Source organism: Elgaria multicarinata, chromosome 13 (assembly GCF_023053635.1).
Source record: "Elgaria multicarinata webbii isolate HBS135686 ecotype San Diego chromosome 13, rElgMul1.1.pri, whole genome shotgun sequence".
In the NCBI taxonomy this organism is placed as follows: domain Eukaryota; kingdom Metazoa; phylum Chordata; class Lepidosauria; order Squamata; family Anguidae; genus Elgaria; species Elgaria multicarinata.
Genome location: NC_086183.1, coordinates 21,353,218 through 21,370,801, shown reverse-complemented (window position 1 = coordinate 21,370,801; position 17,584 = coordinate 21,353,218). Strand labels below are relative to the sequence as shown.

Below are 17,584 nucleotides of genomic sequence, written 5' to 3'. Positions count from 1 at the left end.
GTAGTATAGAAATGAGATGTTGATGTTGATGTCGGTGGTGGTGGTGGTGGTGTGTGGGTGGGTGTGGATGTGTGTGTGTGAGAGAGAGAGAGAGAGAGAGAAGCCTTCCCCAACTTGGCACCTTCCACCACATGATGGGACTTAAACACCCATCAGTCCCGTCAGCATGGCCAATGGTGTGGGATTCTGGGAGTTGGAGTCCAAAACATCTGGAGGACACCAGACTGGAGATGACTGATAGAGAGAGAGAGGAAGAGGAAGGGTTAGCTGTCTTCGGAATCTATTGGATGAAAGGGCAAAATAAAAATTTGCTTAAATAAATAAAGTGTGTATCTGTCACCATTGCTGCTGCCATCACCATGGGCTAGCCTGCGAATGACCCCATCACCTCCAACTCTTCATGTTATTTCTCATACAGCCTTGCCCATGGAACCACAGGGGAGATTCTTAGTTCATAATGAGGCTCCCCTTTAGGATGAGGGAAGGAAGGAAGGATGCTAAGGATGCAGTGCATCTTTAGACGGGGGCGGGGAGTCTTTCAACTTACAGCATTCTCATGCCAGCTGGGAAATGCTGGGAGTTGTAGGACTTATTTCTGTCCAAACAAGCATAGGATCATGCCCATAGTTGTTGGTGGGTTCCCCCCCCAAAAAAAAGTATTTAATAAATAAGAAAATGGAAGAAGATGCCTTGGTCACCAGTGCAAAAACACAGGGTATGAATTTCAGAGCGTTTCCCCTTCGAAAACGGGAGAAATGACCCCAAATGTGCGGCTTGCAAATTGGGTCTACTCCGCTCCAGCCCATAATTCTGTTGCTGCGGCCTGGCACAAGATACGCCCTAATGTCATTTTGAAAGAGGCACTCCACCATCCGCTTCTTCCTCTTTGTTGTTGTTGTAAAGTATTCCTCCTATGGTGAAGTGTACCAGATGCTTTCTCTGTTGCCCATGAGACAGCACTGGCAACCGTACTTGTGTTTCTCTAGGTAAGAAGTCATCTGATCCCTGGGGTTACAGTTCTACCATTTGCATAACCTTATGGAAATATTGTGGGAGGGACTTCTGTTATTTCTAAAGCACTTAATGGTGCTCTTCTCATTTCTAGTGCCTTCGATTGTTCCGATACAGAAGGATTTTTAGGGTTTGGGGTTACTTCGAACAGAGGTGAATTTCTGTTGGATAGTCAGAGACCCATACAAATACAAGCGTTGACACGTTTCCAATCACTTGCCCAAGAAAAGTTTCAGCTGTTTAATTTCTACCTACCATGCAGCTGATAAATGCACAACAGCCCTGCCAGGAAAAAAAAGTGATTATACTGGGGTGGGGGAGTCTCTACGCTGCTATGGTACATCAGCCCTGTTGATTTGAACCTGGATCTCCCCAGTCCAACGTTGTAGCTCAAGAGCAGGCAACCTGGTGCCCTCCAGGTGTTTTTGGACTACAACTCCTAGAATCCCTGACCATTGGCCATGTTGGCTAGGGATGATGGGATTTGTAGTCCAAAACACCTGGAAGGCATTGGGTTGCCTCCCCCTGCTCTAGCCCTTCCACCTTTCTTTACTCATCATCTCCTCACCCATTGTTACCATCTATGATTATGTCCCACCCTAAGGAATGCTAGATCTCAGCCTTCCCAACCTGGCATCCTCCAGATGTGTTGAACTATACCTCCCATCCTCCCCAGACAGCTAGCCCTGGTGGCTGGGGATGATGAATATTCCAGCCCAACACTCATTATCCATACATATTTGGTGGCTGTATTTAGATCCTGCTCTTCAGCCTCTCCCCAAAGGGTCCTCTGAGCAGCTGACAATTAAAACAATTAACTAAAACAATACCTTTCAATTGATATTATATTGCTTTTCTGCTTCTATGATATTTGATTGTTATTGTTAGAGATGATGAAAAAGCCAACTAAATTACTGATGGCAAAGAAAACATGTCCTCTTTCCAACTTGACCCCTTTCCCTGCCTCTGGGAAGTTTGGCACGTGTCCTTAGCCAAAGGAAGTGTTTACTTTGGTGGTAATAACTCCTCTTGTCTCAGCGTAAGCGTTAACGAAAATGTATCATGAAGAATAATTACTGGAGAATCATTGACATAAACAATTACAGATGGTAATGTTATTCAGTATCATCATCTGGGTGTACATGTGCGTGTGTCCTGTATCAGTGACTTAATCTTACAGACATCCATCAATCTCCCTTGTAATTCTTTTGCCTCCAGCAAATTTGACGGCAAGATTGGGAACCTGTTGATTTGGAATTATGAAGCTGTTGGTCCTGGGGCTGGTTCTGATGAACTGTGCAGGTAAGCAAAAGTAATCCTGAGAAGCAGACGCACTTGGCTACTGGACCCTTTTTCTCCCTTCTTCTTTCATTTGAGCTTTAGTAGTGTTTGATTTTATCCCTCCAATGTGGATTTCAGAGCTGTCATAAGATGCCCCATTTGCAGTTTTTTTCAGGGGGGGGATGCAAAATTTCAGAAGAGGTTCAAGAGGCTTACCTTGGGCAGATGGCAGCTGTTGTGTCTGGTGTCTTCTGCCATTTTTTGCCACCCGTGGGTGCTGCCCCCCAAAAAAACTGTTGGTAAACAGGGCGCAACCATGGAGGGGGGAAGGTTTCACTTCCATGTCATCACTCAACTTCATTCATGGAATTTTGTGGGAGTTCTAGATGATGTCGTCTTCTACTTGGAACACCCTATGTTTTTCCACTATTATTATTATTATTATTATTATTATTATTATTATTATTTATATAGCACCATCAATGTACATGGTGCTGTACACTACTACTTCTTCTGACTTTTTTCTTAGCACAGATAAATCAGTTAAAGACAGAATAGCGGCACAAGGTCTTCTAATTGATACTGCTAGGAATCCTCCATCTGGAAGCACCCTAAATCAGTAGAGGTAGCTGGATGGCTTCCTTTGGAGTGTGTAAGATCCCTCACCCTACACTGCGACAGAAAAGAACTGAGCATCACTTTTGATCATGTATATGTTGAGTCATCAGTACAGACCTCACATGATCATCCTCTGTTTCTGCTTCCTTCTAACGTGGGAAGTTGCTCCCAAGCATCTCACCTGAGATTGGCCTCCAAGGTCTGCTATGATATCAGAGGACCTGATGCCACCACGGTGTAATAGTCCTTCCGTCATTGGCATAATTGCTCTGATGTCATACAGGCCCTTGGAAGCCTTGGTCCCTGAAACGGGTGGCCACTTGTGCATCATCAAAAAAGAGGAAATGCTTCATCAAAAAAGGAGAAATTATATGCAAATAGGATTTGCATATAATTTGCATGTGTTTATTTATATATAGGTGGAAATAATGACTAAATTTGGAAATTTAAATTGAATGATCATACATCTCACCTCAGCACAAGAGACTGTGGCCATGGCTAGACCAGGCCTATATCCCGGGATCATCCCGGGATCATCCCTGTGCATCCAAATGACACACAGGAGATCCCGGGAGCAAGCAGGGACGACCCCTCCATTTGCCTGGAATAATCCTTAGGTCTAGCTAAGGCCTCAGACCAGGTGACCTGTGTGCCTGCCTACCTGTTCAGCCCACTATCCAGCTGCAAACAGCTGTGGTTGGGCAATTTCAAGGTCTCTCCTACTCTAGCCCAGACAGATGATTTACAGGCCGAACTACAAGCGATGCGGAAAATCTGTGACAATAGGACTTCCAAAGTGACTATATATTTATTGCATTTCCTACCTTGATAGAATGTATTTACATCCCAAACACCAATCAGAATTTTTTTTTTGAAAAAATGAATAGAATTAAAGATCAATTTAATTAAAGATGTGTGTTCCAATGCTCCAGCCAGATCTACACCAAGCAGGATATGACACTTCGAAAACAGTTTCAAAACTGTATATGGAGTGGGTCCCAGGCCCCAACAGTTGTCACTACTGTTATAAACTGTTTTAAAGCAGTAGTGTAGATCCTGCCTAGGGAAGAGTGTAGGGCATTGGTGCACAACCTTTAAGGGTCAGTGGGCATATTTGGAATTTTGGTGGCGTATTTTGAATACTGTCACAAAATGGCTGCCCTTGCGGGGTTTGCCCTTTTATAAAATGGTTGCCATGGTTTCAGTCAGAGCCAGTCAAAACTGTAAAAGAGCTATCCGAGATGTTCTGGATAGCTCCTTCAGAGTTCTGGCTGGTTTTGACTGAAACCCAGAGTAAATTCATATCCCCACTGACATCGGAGCCACCAGCCTCCACTGGGTTAACAATGTGGACACCATACAGGGCTGTCTCCATGCCTGAGGAAGCTCTGGGCATAGTGACCTGTACTGGGGGCGCTCCTCTGCTGGGAGGCCCCAAAGGCTTACCTGGTGGTAGCAGGCAATAGCCTTCTGAGGGTCACCCCAGCAAGGGCAGGTGACTGCACTTAGTTGCATTTTATTTACCACAATGCTCTACAGTGGTGCTATAACAGGAGCATTGTGGGAAATAAATATTGTAGCTCCACCCAGCTGCCCAGCAGTGTTCAGAATGGTGGGCTGGATTTGTATTTAGTTTTTAATGGAGGGCCTCAGGTGTCAAGACTGGGTCCTGCTGGTGCTCTGGCAGCTGCCCAAGGAGTAGGGTGACCATATGGAAAAGAGGACAGGGCTCCTGCATCTTTAACAGTTGAACAGAAAGGTAGGGTGACCATATTTGGGAAACCAAAAAAGAGGACACCTAGTGTGCGTGTGGGGAAGCAGCTTTCTGAGTCCTGCAGAAAGTACGTTATTCCCCCGCCACCTTAAAGAACCCGATTGGAGTGGAGGAGGGGAAAGGATTTCATTCTGCACCACCACCATCCACTCCAATGGGGGCCTTTTCTATAATGTCCACGAATGACCCACTTTCCCCTTTAAGACCTCAATTGGAGCTCGGGGTGGGGGAATGACGTGCCTCAAGAAAGCATGACATTCACTCCTGCCATGCTAATGGCAGCCTTAAAGGGGAAGGTGTGTCATTCCAGGACATTATTGAAAATTATAGAAAATCCCCCCTGACACCATGGAAAGGACAAAAACCAGGACAAATCCGGGGAAATCCTGACAGTTGGTCACCCTAAGAAAGGGGAATTTCAGCAGGTGTTATTTGTATGCATGCAGCACCTGGTGAAATTCCCTCTTCATCACAACACGTAAAGCTGCAGGAGCCCTGCCCCCTTTTGGATGTGGTCACTCTAGTATATTTCCCATAGATTTAACTGTTGTGATAAAGAGGGAGTTTTACCAGATGCTGCACGCATACAAAGGACACCTGCTGAAATTCCCTTTTCTATGCAACTGTTAGAGATACAGGAGCCCTGTCCTCCTTTCCACATGGTCACCCTAGCCCAAGGAGACCAGGTGTGACACCAGCCCTAGTGCCAGACAAGCCTACAAATAGGGCACTGCCACGAGGAAGTCCTCTCTCTTGTTGCCATCTACTGTTTCCCAGTCAGCTGGGCTTGCTGGAGAAGACTCAACTCTTCATCATTGAATTATGCCTCGTATGCCTGTGTATTCCCTCTCCATTTTGTTTGTTCTTATATTTAGGGTGGCGATGGCGGCAGAGCCAGGTAAGGGGGGAGGGGGCTTACCTGGCTTTGTCATCTGCCGCAGTCCAGCCTTATTTTGGCCTATTTCTGGACTTAGGCCTGGACGGTCAAAGCCACTGCACGGACCATGGCGGTGGCGGACAACGGAGCCAGGTAAGGGGAGCTTACTTGGCTCCGCCGTCTGCCGCTGCCACAGTCTGTGCGGCAGCGGACGGCGGAGCTAGGTAAGGGTGGATGGGGGCTTATTCGGACCCCATTTTGTCCCCCCTTTCCCACTTACCTGCCCCCGCCATTCACTGCGGAGGAAAGTAAGTGGGGAAGGGGGGGCAATATGGCGTCTGAATATTGATCCGGACCTCCGGATCTTGCTCTGGATCCAGTTTCGGAGTAGATCGACCCAAAGCAGTTCGGGCCTGATCCAGAAGGTCCAGATTGGCATCGGAAGCAGTTTGGGGAGGGCGTGCACAGCCCTAGTACTAAACAGTAAATGGACTGAGGAGCTGTGATCCACCTTCTACCCAGGCCTGTTTTAGAATGATTTGAATGGAGACTAGTTTTTGCACTAGTGAGATGTTTGCAGTGCATGGAGATGCTATGGTGACTTGCGCTCATTGCGTGTGTTTTATTGCAGCCTTTCACTGCCAAGGCACAGCGGGTCGAATCATTGGAGGGTACACCTGCCCACAAAACTCCAGAGCCTATCAGGCAGCCATTGTGATTGGATTCAGAGGCAACTTGAAAATTTACTGTGGAGGGATCTTAGTGCACCCGTGCTGGGTGCTCACAGCAGCCCATTGCAAACCCAGATTAGGGTAAGTCAAAGAAAACACTAATCAAGGAAGTATTCTTTCTGGGACAAGTGACCACCCTGCCCTAAAGCCTAGCAGTGCGATTCCACAAAAGTGAATTGCAATGAAATCCTGTTGAAATCAAACAGTGGGGGCTCCCTGCCTTTGGAATGCCCTCCCAGTGGAGGCCTGGAGCCTTTGGCCGTGTATATATGCCGCCTCTTTGTGTCCTGACTCCCCCACCCCGAAACCTCACTGCATCACTGCTACGAAGTGGCATTGATATGTTTAAATGGCAGGAGTGAGCACAGTCTATCCAGCCAGGAGAAATTGCAGCGCCATTGTCAGCTGGTGGGAAAGGGCAGCAGATATCAAGGGGGACTGAAAACCCCCAATCCCCAGGGTCGGTGCCAGACTATTTTGCGCACTAGGCAAGGCGAGCTACTTGCACCACCACTACCACCATCCCAAAAATTGCCAACTTCGATTCAGCTGTTCAAGAAGAGTTTCTGAACTATTATATTTTCCTTTTATTATGTTTTTCCTTAAAACAGCTAATTTGTATAAAACTGTGACCCTTAAAGGGCAGCACTGCGCCCCTCTGAGGTCTGCGCCCTAGGCGGCTGCCTAATTGGCCTAATGGTAGTGCCGCCCCCTGCTGGCAGGACTGATTGCCTGCTCTTTGGGTAAAATCCAACATGAGTCCTACTCAGAATAGACCCATTGGAACAAACGGGATGTAAGTGAGTCATGACTAACTGAAGTCCCATTCATTTACATAAAAAGAGCGCTGCTGGATCAGAGTGAGGGTCTTTCTATTTTATTTGTTTATTTATTTATTTATTACATTTACATATCACCCCATAACCAAAGCTCTCTGGGCAGTTTATAAAAGTTAAAAACAGTAAACATTTAAAAAGTATACAAGATTTAAAACCATCAAAAATGTTTAAAACCATCTAGTCCAGCACTCTGTTCACACAGTGGCCAGCCAGCTGTCAACCAGGGACCCACAAGCAGGACACGGGTGCAACACCACCTTCCCACCCGTGTTCCCCAGCTCCTGGTGTATATAAGCTTACTGCCTCAGATTTCGGAGGTAGCACATAACCATTATGACTAGTAGCCACTGATAGCCTTCTCCTCCAAGAATTTGTCTAACCCCCTTTTCAAATCATCCAAATTGGTGGCCATCGCAACATCTTGTGGTAGTGAGTTCCACAGTTTATAGGAACGCATGGGTGACAGCGGCAGGGCCCAGTAAACCCCACTTACCGTTCCGGCGGAGCTCCGGATCGAGGCGAAGGATCCACCTTCACCTCGATCCTCTTCGCCACGCTCCGCCGGCCCCCCAATCCTCTTCGCCTCCGCCTTAAGGGGAGGTGAAGCACCCCGCTCCGCTTCTAATTCGCCGGTCTGATTAGAAGCGGAGCACATCCCTAGTGATTGGTCTAATTTGCCTTTGAAATCACATTTGCTTTTATAACGCCTGCTAAAGGTTCTGTTGCACTAGCCAATAACAGTAGTTTGAAGTAACATCCCTGGCAAGTAACAAGCCCTGCCAAGCTGAAAAGTATCTGACTTCAGTCCATTTACAGAAACGTAGGCAGACCATCTGTCAACTATGCATTTCTAAAAGTATTTTGAAAAAGGTGTTGCTGTTGTTTTTTGGAGAGGAGAATGGTGTCACAATGTTCCAAGAAATGCCAATAGCTGTGTGGATAGCTAAGATCTCCTTCGTACACTCAGCCCTAGCCCAAATTAACTTGCCACTTCTCCGGCCTTTCTGGCTGCGAGGCTCCGACGAGGCTTTTGCCACATCCCGAGAGGGCTCACTTAAACTCTCATGAGAGCGCACTCTCTCAAGAGTTTGGATGGGTCTCGCGAGAGTCTATAAACTTCTCCCACATCCCTAACTTCCACTGCTTTCCATGTTTATTCTGTTTTATTTTTGCTGTGTGTCCATGTAGGTTGAGGGTGTGTCTAGGGAAGCATAACTTGAGGAGGTTTGAAAGAACAGAACAGTGTTCGTGTATTTCTAAAGCTGTACCACACCCAGAATATAACAGAAGGAACAACAACAAGGATTTTATGCTCCTCCGGCTGGGAACGTGTGCCAGACTCTCTGAGGCTGTGCAGATAGCTCAGCTACCTTCTGGCTGCCCTAGTGAGAGGACGCCATGCACCGTCTCAGGCTGGGGCACCATCCGATCTCCTCAAGGTACAGCAACAAACTCTAGAAACCAGATTGCATCCGGCAACCCTTCAGAGGGCATGTTTCTGAAGGACTGCCTTTCCCAGCCTGGTACCCTTCAGATCTGTTGGACTACAATTCCCATTATCCCCAGATATGGGGTCTTCCCGGTTAGATGATGGTGATTGCCATCAAGTACAGCTGGAGGTTGTAGAAGGGTGCTCTGCTGTTTGTGGTATTCCTTGAGTTATGAAACAATACTAGAAATGGCTGCATGTTAACCACAAGCCCTTTGCTGTACTTTGGTAGAAAAGCCCTTCTTCTTAGTAAACTTTCCAACTTCTCTCACAACTGCTGCTGCTCACACACATTGATCTGATTCACATGATCAAACTGTGGCCTAAAATTATTTTACTGACCCCCAATTGCATGTGTTTTTACCCATAATTCCATTCAGTTCTATTTCTGCATTAATCTGTGGGTTGTGGGTTTTTAAAATGAAATCCTCCCAGAAATGGATTTAAATGTATATTTTTATCCATTCAGACTGTCACTAGCTGTATCACCACACTTGGAGAATTGTGGAATCTGGTGAATAGCAAAGTTCTGACCCACACGTTGATTGGAGGGAGGCGGATCAGATCTTTTCATATAGGAATGGGAATCTGTGGCCCTCTAGAAGATGTTGGACACCAAATACCATCAGCCCCAGGTGGCATGGCTAATGGTCAGCATTGGTGGGAACTGTAATCCAATAACCTCTGAAGGGTCATGGGCCATGCAGCCTTTTCATATAGGAATTTGCAAAGCATCACAAAAGTTTTCTGTTTTCCACCACCATTGACCTCTTGATATTGTATACATCTTACAGCAAGGCTTCCATCTCAGCTGCAGTGTGCAGATGTCAACATTGTCCCAAACGAGTTATGCAATCGAGCATACTACGGTGCTATTACGCCATTCATGATGTGTGCTGGAGTACCACAAGGAGGCATTGACTCTTGCCAGGTGAGAGGAGAATTGATGGCCAAGTTAGGGCCTGTTGCATGTAGACGTGCTGTCCCTTCTGAGAAAGGGCTAGGTTGGGTCTCACTATGGTCTGCTTTGGATGCTCAGTTCCTAGCTTGCTAAACCAAAGTTTAAGCAGCCAGGAATGAGCTATGGGATTATGTGTTCCTTCCTCAACCGTCTCCTAGCCTGTTCCCTTCCTCAGTGCTTAATCCTGGTTTAAACATAGGTTATGTCTGAAATGGGGGGCTGTGGTTTAATGTCTTTGATCTTGAACCACCATTTGCAAGTTGGTTTAAGATCTTGGTTAACAAACTGACATTATTAAACCACAGCCCACTGTTCCCGGCTTCCTAAACAATGGGAGCCATGGTTCTACAATCCATCTACACTCAGGCTTTCTCAACCTTAGATACCCAGATATTCTTGGACTACAACTCCTATTAGCTCTGATCCTTGGACATGCTGGCTGAGAATGATGGAGGGTTTAGTCCCATGATATCTGAGGTCCCAAGGTTGGGAAAGGCTAGTCACCACCATCGGTCTTCAACCTGCAGTGGGTAATAACCTACTCCTGGGCTGCAGCTTGATTGAGGATGGATCACAGCAGCAGGAGGAGGAGGAGGAGGAGCAGGAGGAGGAGGAGGAAGAGGAAGGTCCCCATATGTTTCACCACTAAGCTATAGACTTTCCCTAATAAATTGTCGAAATCAATTATATCCTATGCATGTTCAGACAGAAAAATGTCCTACAACCTCCAGTATGCCTCATCCAGCATGGCTAGCTGGGGAATGCTGGGAGATGTAAGACTTTTTTTTTCTGTCTAAATATGCATAGGATTACACCCCTAGTCAATCAAAGGCCCTGTTCAGAAGACACACTAAGCCATGGTGGTGAAGCATTTTGAGCTAAACATTATGGCTTAGCGAGTCGTGTGAACCATTCCTAACCGTGGTGGCTACATAACCACAGTTTAAACACGCTCACTAACCATTTGCTGCAAAAGGGTTAGCGGCCTAACCACGGCTTAACGTGTTATCTGAAAGCAGGGTATGAAAGCAGTATATAAAAGGCAGGAGCCACACTACAGCTTTATAGCAGTATTGAAGTGCACTGACAACTGTTGGGGCCCATATACCGCTTTTGTACCACTTTCATACCACTATGTCCTGCTTGGTGTGGCTCCTGCCTTTTATATACTGCTTTCATACCACTTTCATAGTGCAATATCCTGCTTGGTGTAGATGAGGCCTCAGAGAGGCATTGGACCAATTTGCACACAATAATAACCCAGAGTCTTTTCCACAGTTTGTTCTTGAGTTATTTATTTTGGTTATTGGAGGAGAAACAAGCCAGAGTTCCCAGGGCCTTGCTAGACGACGGATTAGCCTGGTGTGAGCCCCGGGCCCGCCCCTGTGCATCCAGATAACACACAGGGGATCCCGGGCTCAGGCAGGGGTAACTTGGCCTGGGATAACTGGCACCACTTGTGGCCTGGTATTTCCCACGGTTTCAGGCTGAGCCCGAGACCACGGGTGTGTAGACCGGCCTGCCGCTTTGCCCGGCTACCGCAATTACTCATGAGTAGCCAGGAAATGCGGCAGATGGGGCGCAGCGCTCCACAGGAGCGCTGGGCTCATTGGGGCATGGGGAGAGATCAGGGGTGGGGAGATCGCGGGGGGAAAGCAGAGATCGCAAGGGGAAAGAGGAGATCGCGGAGGGAAGCGGAGATCGGGGGAAGCGGAGAGGGGGGAAGTGGAGATTGCAGGGGGAAGCGGAGATCACGGGGGGAAACTGGAGATCTCAGGGGGGAATCGTGGCCAGGGGGGAAATCGGGGGTGGGGGGAGCGGGGAACTTTTTTTTCTTTTTTTTAAACCATTTCCTTGGTCATTGGTGCGCTCCTGCGCACCCGACCCTTTAAGCAGTAAAACAAAATGGTGGACGTCACAGGGCTTTCCTGCAGCCCGTCGCATCTGACGTGTGGATAGGAGCGACAGCCCACGCTATTTGTAGCACAGGCTGGCCCCTCCATACGCCCGGATTTTCAGAAAGGTCTAGCAAGGCCCCCAGTTCATACGTAACATGAACCAAACCACAGATGGAAGGAATGTGTCCTGAATTGCGTCATCTAAACTAGGGATGTGCTCCGCTTCTAATCGGACCGGCGAATTAGAAGTGGAGCTCCCCTTAAAGCGGAGGCGAAGAGGATTGGGGGGCCGGCGGAGCGTTGCGAAGAGGATCGAGGTGAAGGCGGATCCTTCGCCTCGATCCGGAGCTCCGCAAGAAAGGTAAGTGGGGTTTACTGGGCCCTGCCGCTGTCGCTATCACCCATGCAGCGACAGCGGCAGGGCCCGGTAAACCCCCCCTCCCTCCTCTCCCATACCTGCGTCCGTCTGCGGTCCCTCGGCTTCTTCAATTGAGCCCGCGGCTCAACCAGGAAGTCGAGGCCGCACTTGCCCGTGGCTTCCTTGTTGAGCCACGGGCTCAATTGAAAAAGCCAAGGGACCGTGGACGGGCGCAGGTAAGGCCCCCCTCCCCCTTGGTCCCTTACTGGGCTCTGCAGGAAAGGGAAAGGAGAGAGGGGGGCCTTACTTGGCGCCACTCTCTTCCACTGTGGAGCTCCGATTCGGAGCCGGAGCCCCGCGGCAAAGAGGAGCGGACTATGGGCAGAGCAGCGCGGGGCGGAGCGGGCCTGATCCGAAATTTTCGGATCGGCCCGCGAGGCGGATCGGGGGGTCTGTGCACACCCCTAATCTAAACATGCATAAGTATGTCTTTAACTGGGCTAAAATAGTTTCAAGTCGATTAGCACATCAAATGAATATGGGTGTGTTTGCTGAGGACTTCTACCATTTCTTCCTGCAGGGTGACTCTGGGGGTCCGCTTATGTGTGGCGGGCAACTCGAAGGTGTGGTTTCTTGGGGGACCCGCGTGTGTGCCCAGAGAGGGAATCCAGGTGTGTACTCTAAAGTCTGCTGCGTTGTACCATGGATCAAGAAGACGATAGGACAGAATTGATGACCACACCGGTGACACAGAATTCAGCAGAGGAAAAAGCTTCTCCCAAAAGATCCTGAAACTCAATCAAGCCCCTTGTGCATGCATTTTCCTTCCCTTACTTCTCAGGTGTCCTAGACATGTGAAGAGCAGCATGCATTCAGCAAAGTTTTGCCACATTCACCATAAAGTGAATATTCAATATTCCCTGGCCACAGAGACATGCCTTAATTAGGCAGTTTTGGGAGGGGTTTTTATTTACCCCCTAAAGGTTATTTAAATTCCAACAAACTTCTAGGTTCCTCCAAGCCTGCTGATATCTCCCTCTTGTTTTGAGGTGTTCTGGCACTCATACCAGAACATCGGAAATGGAATGATAAAATGGCCTGATCCAGGTATTCACTTACACATAAGAGAACATGCCAGGTCAGACCAAAGGGTCCATCGAGTCCAGCATTGTGTTCACACAGTGGCCAACCAGCTGGCCGCAAGAAACCCCCAGGTAGGACATGAGTGTAATAGCAGTCTTTAATTTGTGGTCCCCAGCAAGTGGTGTACAATTACCCAGGGAAGTCGTGGGCTCTCTCATACTAGAGGCCTTCAAGAGGCAGCAGGACAGCCACCTGTCAGGGATCCTTTAAGGTGGATTCCTGCATTGAGCAGAGGGTTGGACTCAATGGCCTTACAGGCCCCTTCCAACTCTACTATTCTATGACTGGCACACTGTCTCTGATACTGGAGACAATACTGTTTTAGGGGTTGTCATATGTTGGTGGAATGACTTGTCTTCTGTTTTAAGAAAAAAAAAACGCCCTGCATTTTTGTTTGGGGGCACAAAAGCTGGAAAATGCAATAATAACCACGTTCGTTGATTAAAAGCATATCCTGATCATAACAAAACAAACAAGTGCCCGATTTTACATTCTCACTTTTTCGTGAATTCATGAATTTTATGTGTGCACAAGACCCTATATTCAGTGGCAACGTACCACCAATAACCAGAGGCCCTTCCACTTTTGTTCTTAACTCTGGAATGTTCACTCACTTCTTATGGGGCATCTACATGACATCGTCCTCAAATAGTTGTTCTCCTGTGTTTTCCCCATGGCTCTTGCTACATGTACATCTCTCAGAAGTTACTAAAAAAAATATCTGTACCCCATACCAATCTGTCTAGTCCCGCCCACTTCTGCCAATACACATTTGGAACCCCCATCACAGGGTACACGGTCTCCCTCAATGGCTCTCCTTTACTTGCGGGAAACTCTAGACCACCTTGACTTTTTTGTTATGATTCTTTACTTTGTTGCACTCTGCCCAGAACTTAACAGTCTTATTTATATATTTATTTAGGTTTTTGTTTGTGGGAGGAGGTTACTAGGGTGACCATATGAAAGGGAGGACAGGGCTCCTGTATCTTTAACAGTTGCATAGAAAAGGGAATTTCTGCAGGTGTCGTTTGTAAATATGGAGAACCTGGTGAAATTCCCTCTTCATCGCAACAGTTAAAGCTGCAGGTGCCCTGCCCTCTTTTAAATCTGGTCACTCTAGTTAAAGCTCCTTCAGCTTTAACTGTGGTGATGAAGAGGGAATTTCACCAGGTTCTCCATGTATACAAATGACACCTGCTGAAATTCCCTTTTCTATGCAACTGTTGAAGACACAGGAGCCCTGTCCTCCTTTTCATATAGTCACCCTAGAGGTTATCTCACTTCTAATTATAGTAAGCAATCCCACCTGTGCTTGGGGCCTCCACTCACTGGCTGAGTTCGGACAACACGCTAATCAACTCTGTGCGTGCGTGTGTGTGTAATAGGAACAGAACGGGTAACAACCGTTGAGTAGCGTGTCGTCTGAACTCAGACACTCATTCTGCTGAGCGGGGCTTCTGCACTGAAAGTCCTACTCTGATGGCACCACCCAGAAGCTGCATTGACTGTAGGTTTAATTCTATTTTAACTTTTGTAATGTATATTTATATATTTTAATTGTACATATTTTAATCTTGTAAACCGCCTTGAGTCCCAGTACTGGGGAAAAGGCGGGATATAAATAAATAAATAAATAAATAAATAAAAGTTCTCTGAGGCAATAGCAGAGGATGCAGCTACTGTACCTCCGTCAGGCTTCGGTTTGCCACCAGGTGGCAGTAAATGCTCTTTCTCAATGAAGAAGCAATATACCTGAGAGAAGTCTAGACACAGGTTTAGGGCACTAGCATCCTATGCATGTTTAAACATGCCGGCTGGGGAATGTTGAGAGTTGTAGGACGTTTATCTGTCTAAACATCCATAGGATCGTGCCCTTAATGGGTAACCCAAAGATCATAGTGAAAATTGTGAGCCTAAATGATGTACACTTATGCAATAATGGTGTCAAAGGAAGAGCGTAACCGTTTCTGGGCTACACTTGCCTTTACCTCAGGGATTCACCCGGGTAGAGCCCTAGACGTTTATCTCATCATTAAAGTCGATGGGCCAGAAATTACTATGGGAGACCTCAAACACAGAAATGCAAACTTACATCTCAGGTTTCAACCTTTGATTAATTAATCAATTAAAACACTCATTAAATTGGAAAATGGCATGCTGATTAATTGTGGAACACATCATCATCATCATCATCATCATATTATTATTATTATTGTTATTATTATTATTATTAATAATAATAATAATAATAGCCAATTATATTGAATTTGAGTATTTAAAAACTACAGATGTCAGACACTATCTTAGAAGAGGTATGATTGGAGGTGGAGTTTAAAAATGTAGGGTTTGTGTTTTCTTTAATGGAGCACTCATGAGCCTTGCCCCTTCCTCACTGGCTGACATGTCTAGCCCTGCTCCCCTTAGGTTGGGGAAAGGAGTTTCAGGTGATCAATCAGAATCAGATTCTGAAGCAGAAGGGATAGTGCCAGAAACATACCTGCCTATATCAGTGGGGGAGGCAGCTGTCATGGGTTCTTCACCTGCTGGGAATGAACCTTCTCCTGAGCTTATCGCCTCAAGGGATAAAAAAAAATAATCAGTGGGAAATCAGTATTCTTCCAAGGGGGAGGGCACTGAGAGGCTAGCCAATCCTAGAGTACGCCACAGACTAAAACAGGCGGAGCTAAAGGAAGGTGAGAGAAAGTCAGCCCAGCTAGCATCTCATCAGAAGCTGCATCAGAACCAGTCTCCCTAAAGTTAAAGTCTTCTGGGAAAAGGCTTTATGTTCTTCTTCTCGAAAGGACAATTGTCTTGCTTAGTTTGCATAGTTTTGCCTAGACGAAAGTTCCTAGAGATTAGACTCTCTTCAGGTGAGAAGAGATATTTATTGCTTGAATAAAGCTTTGTGGATTCCTTGGCAGACCTCTTTATTGTCTCCCAACAAGGGCGGGGGTTCTTGGGAAACACGACACCGGCACAGCTATGTCATATTTATTTGTGTGAATGGAAAATAAAGGGTATACATACAATATCACACATTCACACTGGAATGTCAATCCCTATTCCTCTCGTATCTTTCAGTGGAAGAGCGATGATTGAGTAGTGTTAGCAGTAGGGCTGTGCACCACTTTGGTTCCGGATCCACATTCTGAACCGAAGCAGGGCACTTTGGACCACTTTGGACCGAATCTGGAGTGAGTCTGCAGTGGCCTGAAGCGGGTCAGAGTGATCCGAAGCAATTTGGATTGCTTCGAAACCCAGACAGCTTGCCTCATGCCCGGCTTTCCCTGGTGGGCCTATAACATTGCATAAATGGCTGCATTACAGCCACCACTTGCACACGATTTGTTATAAGGAAATAGACGAGTCACCATTTTAAAAGAAAATGGCAACCCTTGACCAGCCGGACGGCTGCGGATGCTCCTGATGTGTCCGGGTATGGAGCAGGGGGCTGGTGTGGCTCAGCAGGTGGCTCACATGCTCATTGGGTGCACCTGGGGGGAGGGGGTTCCAGGTGAGGGCAGGATTTCACAACATCCAACCCACTTCAGATGTCCAAAACTTGCTTCAGATCCAGATCCGAAGTGGGTCGGGCCATGTTTGAAGAGGACTGAGACAGATAGGACTCAATTCAGAAGCTCCAAATTAGTCTCCGAAGTGGGTTTGGGGGGGAGGTGCTGTGCACAGCCCTAGATAGCTGCTGTCCACCTGGAAGCATCCTAGACTTGATAGCAGCAGATGTGTGTACTTAAACCTGGATCTGCCCCCAACCACGTAGAAAGAGATTGCTGTATGGATTCATGGTAATGGTGATCTGACTTTAACAGCAAAGGGAGAAATGCGGGCAGGAGGTGCAATACCCTTCACCATCCTCACAGCCTGTACCCCAATCATTTTCCATCAGCACCTCCAGAACTAGAAGTGAATCTGGTACTTTGGAGCGAGGGCCGGAGGAAAGTAAGCAGCAGAGAAGGTTAGAAGTCATCTGCATAGCCCTTTGCTGTTAAAATCAGAAATCTCTGCCTGTCTTTATGATTATGTTAGGGTGACCATATTTGGGGAACCAAAAAAGAGGACACCTAGTGTGTGTGTGGGGAAGCAGCTTTCTGAGTCCTGCAGAAAGTACGTTATTCCCCCGCCACCTTAAAGAACCCGATTGGAGTGGAGGAGGGGAAAGGATTTCATTCTGCACCACCATCATCCACTCTAATTGGGGCCTTTTCTATAATGTCCACGAATGGCCCACTTTCCCCTTTAAGACCTCAATTGGAGCTTGGGGTGGGGGGAATGATGTGCCTCAAGAAAGCATGTCATTCCCTCCTGCCATGCTAATGGCAGCCTTAAAGGGGAAGGTGTGTCATTCCAGGACATTATTGAAAATTATAGAAAATCCCCCCTGACACCATGGAAAGAACAAAAACCAGGACAAATCCGGGGAAATCCTGACAGTTGGTCACCCTAGATTATGTTAGCATAAGTGTCTCCATTTTTAAAAGGAAACTGTGAAGCAGCCATTGTATAGCAGGCAAAATGTCATGCATGCAAGAATATCTCCTTGAGTGCATCCTTGCGTCTGTCTTATCTAACATAAACAAGAGCTTCGG

At 47.0% G+C, this 17,584-nt stretch overlaps 1 protein-coding gene across 1 annotated transcript; it reads left to right on the top strand.

Annotated features, from left to right (window-relative positions):
• The first annotated feature begins 2,238 nt into the window (after window positions 1–2,238).
• Window positions 2,239–12,734, top strand: LOC134408456 (kallikrein-14-like). The gene is made up of 5 exons (XM_063140751.1): window positions 2,239–2,313; window positions 6,193–6,373; window positions 8,320–8,570; window positions 9,415–9,551; window positions 12,418–12,734. The coding sequence occupies exons 1-5, from the start codon at window positions 2,271–2,273 to the stop codon at window positions 12,568–12,570; spliced, it is 765 nt and encodes a 254-aa protein (XP_062996821.1). The 5' UTR covers window positions 2,239–2,270; the 3' UTR covers window positions 12,571–12,734.
• The last annotated feature ends 4,850 nt before the right edge of the window (window positions 12,735–17,584 follow it).

Coding starts and splice junctions, on each gene's coding strand:
- LOC134408456 (XM_063140751.1), top strand. CDS start 2,271: ATGAAGCTGTTGGTCCTGGGGCTGGTTCTGATGAACTGTGCAG. Junction 2,314..6,192: donor GGTTCTGATGAACTGTGCAG/GTAAGCAAAAGT, acceptor GTTTTATTGCAG/CCTTTCACTGCCAAGGCACA. Junction 8,571..9,414: donor CACCATCCGATCTCCTCAAG/GTACAGCAACAA, acceptor TACATCTTACAG/CAAGGCTTCCATCTCAGCTG.